The sequence below is a fragment of the Nannobrachium achirus genome (assembly GCF_963921795.1).
Source record: "Nannobrachium achirus genome assembly, chromosome: 6".
Classification (NCBI taxonomy): domain Eukaryota; kingdom Metazoa; phylum Chordata; class Actinopteri; order Myctophiformes; family Myctophidae; genus Nannobrachium; species Nannobrachium achirus.
Genome location: NC_137815.1, coordinates 1,982,122 through 1,991,456, shown reverse-complemented (window position 1 = coordinate 1,991,456; position 9,335 = coordinate 1,982,122). Strand labels below are relative to the sequence as shown.

Genomic DNA, 9,335 nt, shown 5'->3' with positions numbered 1-9,335 from the left:
ATACACACAAACAAGCTGTGACCGTTTTCATAATAAACTTGCGACCTATGGTCGCAATAGAGGGTATGCACGATTGCACGTCCACTGGGACCCGCCCCCCCTAATCTAGACTGAGAGGCAAAACATTGAGCAGCATGGAGCATTGGAGTTTGGAAGTGCTAGTTGCAAATCACTCAACGGCCCTGCATACCACCTGTTTCTAATTTGCACATAATGCAGGAGGCAGCAGGATGTTGTGTTGTAGAAAACAAGTGCTTCCAAACTCTGACACTTGGAAAAATAAAAACCTGCACAGAATGTCTTGACAGAAAGTAGCCCACAACATGCCTATGGTGGATTTTTATGAAACAAAAACTTTGCAGATAGAAAGAGGATAATTCAAGCTTTCAGTACAGCTGTAATGTTGGTGAGTTAACTTTGTTTAATACAATCAGATAGGACTTTTCTGTTTGGATGCATGGGCTGTCAATGGCAGAAATTTTTGTTTTGCCACTCAGTAGGTGTGTTCCCACATAACTTACAGCAACAGTGATGTCACGCGCATACCCTATAAGACATAATATCAAAAATAGGGTGACAAATGTAAGGCCATTATTTAAAGCTTATGTTTTACACTTCGGTTTCACAACATTGTTAATTTCCTTTAATAAACTGTGATTGCTGGGTTTGGTTTAGACGCCACAATCGGGAGAAACACAGAGTTAAGATGTGAGTATTGTGTACCGACCCTCTGTTCCTGTGTCCTCATCCCATCTGTGTGCCTGTTGGAGCTCTCTTTCAGGCTGTCGGTCAGGCAGTGCGTCTCAGCCTTCCCTGCCCCGAGCTGCTGCTCTGCCTTCTCCTGAGCCATGTAGTAAGTGTGGTCTGCTACACTTGTGGTCTGCTCCCGCAAGAACAAATTCTCCTTTGGAGTGTCCTTATTCTTGGCCTAGCTGTGTGTTGCACTCTGGGACAATCCCTTGGCTTCTGATCCCTCCTCCATTGTCTGATTGGTTGCCTGTGATCCTGTTTACACCTCCTACTTTAATGCTCTGTTGCATTTAAGTGGGCCCAGATCACAGTCACTTTTCATTCATGGTTGCAGACCAGAGCCACTGGAACTACTGAGGATTCTACAGAAAACAAACAGGACTTCGATATTTTTTGTCTTGTTGCACTTAACTCTCATCTTGTTGCACTTAACTTTCATGTTTTTTCCTAATTCAAGATCGGACATGAACTTCTCCAGACACGTCCAGCAAAGGAGCTGCCCCCCCCACATGGATTAGTATAAATTTAGCTCTTACTTGCACTCAGGATTCAAATATTATTGTTATATTTGTTATATTGGTATAGTTTAAAAAATGTGCTTCCCTGCCATACCTACTCTGCTCACCTCTCTTCGCACAAGACACCATTACACCCGGCACTGTAACACCAATAATCTAATTTACCCACCTTGCTCACCTAGTCACCACATTACAATCCAAGGCGGCCTCTGGAACTGCCACTCAGCTGCAAAGAAGAACATGCCTGAATTCATTCTAGGCCAGGCTACTTTGAATTCCCTCCAATTCCTTGCACTGACAGAAACCTGGATAACACCGAATAATACAGCTACTCCTGCTGCACTCTCTGCAGCACATACATTTACACACACGCCACGTCCCACAGATCGTACTGGGGGCGGCACAGGCATTTTAACATCTCCCAAATGGAAGATCTGTGCGTTAAACCTCTCTCACCTCTCTCTGTCCACATTTGAATATCATGCTATCTATATAATACAACCTGTACCTCTCACCATCATTGTGCTCTACCGCCCCCCAGGGACCCTTGGGGATTTTCTGGAAGAACTGGACTCTCTGATCAGCTCATTTCCGGAGGACGGAACTCCCCTGATTCTACTGGGTGATTTCAACCTACCAACTGCAGAAAAGTGTCTTCCAGTTACATCCCTACTGACGTCATTTGACTTGTCCCTGTCCCCTTCCCCTCCCACCCACAAGGCAGGGAATGTATTGGACCTTGTGTTCACCAGAGCATGCTCTTCCTCAAACCTCACTGTTACCCCTGTCAAATGCTCTGATCACTGCTTCATAACCTTCTCTCTCTCCCTCTCTTCCCTCAGATCTGTGCCTACCCACCCGTTGACCGTCACCACACGACGCAACCTGAAAACCCTGGATCCCTCCACTCTCTCCTCCTCCATTCTCTCCTCCCTCCCAAACCCGGATGTCCTTCCCACTCTCCCTTCTGACGCTCTAACATCTTCCTTTCTCTCCTCTGTCTCCTCAGCGTTTGATCGTCTCTGCCCTCTCTCGACCAGGCCAGCACGTGCAAATCCACCTCCCCCATGGCTATCTGAAACTCTCAGATCTGAGCGAACACCTCTCAGGGCGGCAGAGAGGAAGTGGCACAAGACGAAGCAACCAGAGGACCTATCTCATTTTCACACACTCCTGTCAGGTTTCTCACTCTCACTTTCCACTGCAAAATCATCATTCTACCACACAAAGATTCAATCATGTACCTCAAACCCTAGGAAACTGTTTAGCACGTTCTCAACCCTCCTCAAACCCCCCCCTCCCCCCCCTCCTTCATCCCTCTCAGCGGATGATTTTGTCGCCTACTTTGAAAAGAAGGTTGACGATATCAGTAGTTCATTCTCCCATCTCCCCCAGAATACAGTGTCTAACACACGGAATTGTATCCCCAACTTAACATGTCTGTCCTCCTTCTCCCCTCTCTCTACAGATGACGTCATAAAACTAGTGACTTCCTCTAGACCTACCACCTGTGCCCTGGATCCAATCCCTTCTCCACTCTTCCAGACGATCGCACCTGACCTACTCCCCTTCATAACCGCCATCATCAACAGTTCTGTAACCTCAGGCTGTGTCCCAGCTGCCTTCAAGGCAGCCAGAGTATCACCACTCCTCAAAAAACCAACTCTTGACCCCTCGGACGTCAAGAACTACAGACCGGTATCCCTCCTCTCATTTCTTTCAAAAACCCTTGAACGTGTGGTCTCTAACCAGCTTTCTCTCCATCTCTCACAGAACAACCTGCTGGATCCCAACCAGTCAGGTTTTAAACCAGCCCATTCTACAGAAACTGCACTCCTAGCAGTCACGGAAGCACTCCATGTTGCCCAGGCTGCCTCCCACTCTGCAGTCCTGATTCTTCTGGATCTATCAGCGGCATTCGACACAGTGAATCACCAGCTGCTCCTGGACACCCTTGCTGACCTAGGCATCACCGGGACGGCACTAAAGTGGTTCTCCTCCTACCTGTCGGACCGGACCTATCAGGTCTCATGGAAAGGTTTGCTTTCATCCCCCCGAACCCTCCAAACGGGAGTCCCCCAGGGATCCGTACTTGGCCCTCTGCTTTTCTCCCTGTACACCAAATCCCTTGGTGCTGTTATCTCTGCTCACAATCTATCCTATCACTGCTATGCTGATGACACTCAACTGTTTTTGTCCTTCCCCCCTTCTGCCACCCAGGTGGAAGAACGCATTGCTGCATGTCTGGCCGACATCTCACAGTGGATGTCAGCCCACCACCTTAAGCTGAACCCGGACAAGACGGAGCTACTCTTCTTCCCAGCTAAGTCTTGCCCCATGCAAGATCTCACTATTTCCATAGATAATGCATTTGTGACTTCAGTTCCTACTGCTAGAAACCTTGGTGTGGTCCTGGACAGCCAGCTATCATTCAAGGCACACATTGCATCAGTCACCCGGTCATGTAGGTTCACACTCTATAACATCCGTAAAATCAGACCCTTCCTCACCCAGGAGGCAGCCCAGCTCCTCATTCAGACATCTGTCATATCAAAGCTTGACTATTGTAACTCTCTCCTCACTGGTCTCCCGGCATGTGCACTTAAACCTCTCCAACTGATCCAAAATGCCGCGGCACGACTGGTCTTCAACCAGCCTAAGTTCTCACATGTCTCTCCCCTTCTCCGCAGCCTCCACTGGCTCCCGGTTGCGGCCCGCACTGAATACAAAACACTGATGCTGACCTTCAAAGCAGCCAAAGGTATGGCTCCTCCATACCTCCAGAAGCTGATCAACCCCTACACCCCCACCCGGTCACTTAGATCAGCCAACACAGGGATGCTGACAGAACCCTCGCTCAAAACTCCAGGGCAAAAATCCACTCGTCCGAGACAGTTTGCCCTCCTGGCCCCCAAGTTGTGGAATAAACTCCCTGTCGCACTTAGAACAACGGACTCACTCGCTAGCTTTCGCCGTGGACTGAAGACTCACCTTTTCAGACTCCACCTAAACCCTTAGCACTACAGAAAAAGAATCAATGAATACATGAAGCTAGTTAGCATTTGTTTTTGTTTCTTAGGTTTTTTCAGAACTTTGATTATATTGTGTTTTTTCTAGATAGATATCCATTTGCATTTGTTATATTGTTGATGATGTACTGACATATTATCTTGTTTATTATTGTGATGTTATCTGCTTATTGTAAGTCGCTTTGGATTAAAAGCGTCTGCTAAATGCCTAAACTGTAAACTGTAAATGCCTAAACTGTCCTGTAATATGATCAGATACGGGAAGTTACATAAACTTTCCCAGCTCCATTTGTTTTGAAGCAGTGTTCAGCACAGGTACTGTACGCCAACTAACCTGCAGTTGGAGTAGTCCCATGTCTTCGTGAAGGGCGGTGCTCACCAGGAGGGATCTGTGCGCTTGCAGCTCACTTTCCGTCAAAACTTGCTCTAACGGCTGTCTGTAACACAACAAGGTCAACAGCACTGGAATGACGTTTGTCGAAAGTATAGTATTGATATTATATAGTATATACTAGTATATAGCATCATCGATAACTGGCAGAAACAAGCTGTGACCGTTTATTCAAAATTGACAAAAGCTCCACATAGTGTCCAAGGGACATCAAGCCAGAGCGTGATGTCAGAGCGGCAAACCCATTCTGTTAAGAGTGGTTCCCCTGACATCAAAGTGACGCCAGAGCATGATGACAGAGCGAACAAACCCATAGAACCACAGTGTCAGGCGTAACAGACAGAGATACACAGAGACAAGCTGTGACAGTTTGTAGATCTGCTACTTTTGCTTGAGCCATTTTCCAAAACATTTAATTCCAAACATTTTCAAAGCCTGGCAAACAGTTTTTCTCATTTTAAAATATTTCCAGGAATGGCCCTGATTCTGGATTATTGCGACCATAGGTCGCACTTACTACAGAAAGCTCCACCAGGTGTCCGTGCGTCAGTCAGTCAGTCAGTCCGTCCGTCCGTCCGTCACACGTCAGACGTCACACTTTTGCCCTGCTCATATCTCCGCAACCGTTGCCCCGATCCATGCCAGATTTTGCACACACACTCCTTACCTGCCAAACTACAACCTCCAAGGACCCCCGGAGTTCCAGGGATCCCCAGGTCCCTGGGGGACCCCCAGGTGTAAAAAAAATACCAAATGTGCAAAAATGACCAAATGACCACCCCCACGGGGCTGCTCACGGGGAATTCCCGGGGACCACCCACTCCTGCTACTCCAGAACGGATGCAAAAGTGGTGGCGCCCCCAGTGGAGGACCCCCTCCACTGCAGCTCACATAAAATGCCCTAACTCGGCCTAGGAGCGTCCGGGAGAGCCGGGGCCGGTACCTATTCGTCCGCCAAGGCAACGCGGAGACCCCACCCCTCATTTCTCACATGGCCCTCTTCTAGCGAGACCTACGGTCGCTTATCTCCCGATTAGGGAGTCTTACTGGTTTCCACTACATACAAATGTGTGAAGTAATCTTCACCAGTTTACCTGTCTGTCACAAGCTCCTTCTCCTTCAACAAACTTCTCCTGGCTTTGTGAAGGGTGTTGCTCACCAGGAGGGATCTGTGCGCTTGCAGCTCACTTTCCGTCAAAACTTGCTCTAACGGCTGTCTGTAACACAACAAGGTCAACACTGGAATGACGTTTGTCGAAAGTATAGTATTGATATTATAGTATACTAGTATATAGCATCACTGATAACTGGCAGAAACATGGAATATCCAGATTCAAAATTAACAAAAGCTCCACATAGTTTATGTCCAACCCAAGTCTCTTCACAACACATTGTACTTTACATTTTAAAGCATTTAGACCTGAACGCATTATTACTGTAACAATTATTTTATACTTTAACTTTGACAGATAGCAGATATACAAGCTCGCAGCAAATGTGGATCTGCTATTTTGAAGAATTGTGACAATTTGAGCAAGTCTTTGAATAAACACGATTCTACAAATGTCTCCTAAATCTGTAAAACCTGTTTCTATGTCAGTGGTACTCAAACCTTTTCATGTCAATGACCCCCAAAATCATGTATTTGGCCACAGTCGCCCATCTCAAATTATTTAGTTCCAGTGACCCTCAGAAGCCAAATTGAAAATATTAACATGAGACTGAATTATAGCTACAGTATATTGGATCCACTGGATCTCAAGTTATTAGTGGCCAAGGCCACGAAGTGGCAAATGGCCACTCATTGATATTGGACTTCATCATTACTATTATTATTATTCTTCCGCCACTTTTTCTCTAGCGGCTAGACCGTGCAGTCGCTTTTTACGAAACTCGGCAGTATGGCAGAGGACTATGCCAAACGGCTAAAACGCGAAGCTCGCAACAATCGGCCAAAGGGTGGCGCTGTAGGAAGCCTTCGAAAGTGCAAACTTTGAACTGGTGTAGCTCATGCCCTGTTTCAGGTACAGCAATGAAACCTGTATACACTTATGCGTCTCCTCATGCCGAACAACTTTTACGCTCTGACTTTTGACCTCTGACCTTTACCTCTCCCACAATTTTGAATTAGATGAAAAACAGTCAAAATCTATCTCCTCCTGGGATTTTTGCGTAACGTGCGCGAAACTTTTTTTACATGAACTTTGGACCAACACGGTCATCGCACAGCGGCCGGATTTTCTTTAAAGCGAAACATTATTTTTTAATAATTCACTGTAGAATGCAGTTTCATGCAAATTATTCTTCTGCCTCTAAATCATACATGCAAAGTGACACGTTCATGGCAGTATGGCAGAGGACTATGCCAAACGGCTAAAACGCGAAGCTCGCAACAATCGGCCAAAGGGTGGCGCTGTAGGAAGCCTTCGAAAGTGCAAACTTTGAACTGGTGTAGCTCATGCCCTGTTTCAGGTACAGCAATGAAACCTGTATACACTTATGCGTCTCCTCATGCCGAACAACTTTTACGCTCTGACTTTTGACCTCTGACCTTTAACCTCTCCCACAATTTTGAATTATATGAAAAACAGTCAAAATCTGTCTCCTCCTGGGATTTTCGCATAACGTGCGCGAAACTTTTTTTACATGAACTTTGGACCAACACGGTCATCGCACAGCGGCCGGATTTTCTTTAAAGCGAAACATTATTTTTTAATAATTCACTGTATAATGCAGTTTCATGCAAATTATTCTTCTGCCTCTAAATCATACATGCAAAGTGACATGTTCATGGCATTTGGCAAATATGTAGAGGGTTAGTCCAAATATCACTGAAAGCAATCTTACTCCAATTGGCCAAAGGGGGGCGCTATACGAAGTTTGAAAACTCAAACTTTAAAGGGGCATAAGTCATGCCTCGTTTCGTTTGAAGACATGCAACTTGCTTACACGCGTGCCTTGACTCAAGCGGAAGACATCCGTGTCTTTGTTAAGTAAGCTCCGCCCTTAGATTTTCCGCCATTTTGAGCAGTTCGTAAAACACTTAAACCCGCTTTTATTCCGGAACTTTCGCGTCACGTGCACGGAACTTTTTTTACATGAACTTTGGACCAATATCTAAAGATCTGTCAGATCGGATTTTTTTCAAATTGAAACATGCTTTTTTAATAATTCAATCAACATTGCAAGTTTTATGCAAATTATTCTTCTGCCTCTAAAACATACGTGCAAAGTCACATTTTCATGATGAAATACTGTAGAGGGTAAGTCCAAATATCACTGAAACCAAAAAGAATCATATTTGAACTGGGGACCCCCCACCCTGATGTGAGTAGGGGTTTCCCATGATCTGGGCCTTAGGCTTGATGCAGAATAGAGCTGGGACGTTCGCGAACGAATCGAATCTTTTGAACGGCTCTTTGAAGTGAACGATGGGATCCGGTTCGCGCAGTAGAGAGCCGTTCATTTGGGGGGGAGACCCCCTCCCCCCAATTCAACATCTCCTTGCTACTCCACTGAGTACTGACTGAGTACAGTGAGTGAATGAGAGAGAGAGAACAAGTGGAGGAGCGAGTTCATTGTTGCCTGCTTGTTTTTTTTAGGTGTTTTATGAATAACAAAAGTCAAGGTAGCTTAATTTACACACACATTTTATGAAAAGGGTAAATACTAAATTGTGATCTCAACTGTCAGCAGAGGAATGTGGTGCCACCTTGTGGATTCATGTTTAAACAAATTCTTCTTAAAAATATATAAATATACAAGGAGCCAAATGAGCCAGTCTTTTGAACGGCTCTTTTTAGTGAGCCAGATCGATGGTACTGTCTCACTTCAAAGAGCCATAAATCCCACCTCTAATGCAGAATAGACCCAAACACAGCTGCCCAGCAATTTGCAATCAAACCACACCCAGTATAAAGTCAGTCTTTCTGCAGTAACTTGCACAGTGTGGTCCACAACACTGGAGGTGTTACAGGCAGCAGGTATGTACTCTTTATTTATTTCAACAACTATTCCAAGTTCTGACAGTTTAATTAATTCATTATTTATACTTTGTGCCCGGGTAGCTCAGTCGGTAGAGCTCTTGCCTTTGTACCGCAAGGTCATGGGTTCGATTCCGGGCACCGCCAACTCAGCGTAGGAGTAGCACGGCTTGGCAAGTCGTGCGGCAAGTACTGGGAGCTGATGGTAGGTGTGGCGCTCCACCTCAGCAGTCCATCTCCCAGGGGTCTAGCGCATTGTAACGGGGACAGACTCCCGCGTGTTACCGGCTGATACCGACAATAAGCCACTCCCGACCTACTTGTATACTTACCCATGCAATAATTTGACTTTTAGATACCATACCTACCTGATCCACTCGCTACACTGGCTGTGTGAATGAGGAACATTGTGACTTGGTGAGTGACCATGTGCTCTGTAATGTAATGTTTTTTGGGATTTAAATGTAAAAAATATTTATTTTTGAATATAATGCTTGTATGTAAGCTGCTAAATTGATTATTGAATTGATGTATTTTGAGTTTAAAGACGGCTTGTAGATCAGCAGATTAGCAGAATATTTTTTTAAGCTGGTAGATCGGCAGATTAACTGAATTTGTTATTTTGTATTCATTTTATTTTATATTCATTTTGCCTTTTTCTCTG

At 45.4% G+C, this 9,335-nt stretch overlaps 1 protein-coding gene across 1 annotated transcript; it reads left to right on the top strand.

The window, feature by feature from the left end:
• Window positions 1-1,343: 1,343 nt before the first annotated feature.
• On the top strand, window positions 1,344-3,865 carry LOC308286369 (uncharacterized protein; the record flags this gene model as incomplete). The annotated part of the gene is made up of 3 exons (XM_080727365.1): window positions 1,344-1,410; window positions 1,810-3,306; window positions 3,489-3,865. 3 exons carry the CDS (start codon window positions 1,344-1,346, stop codon window positions 3,551-3,553), a joined length of 1,629 nt encoding a protein of 542 aa, XP_080583491.1. The 3' UTR covers window positions 3,554-3,865.
• Between the last annotated feature and the right edge of the window lie 5,470 nt (window positions 3,866-9,335).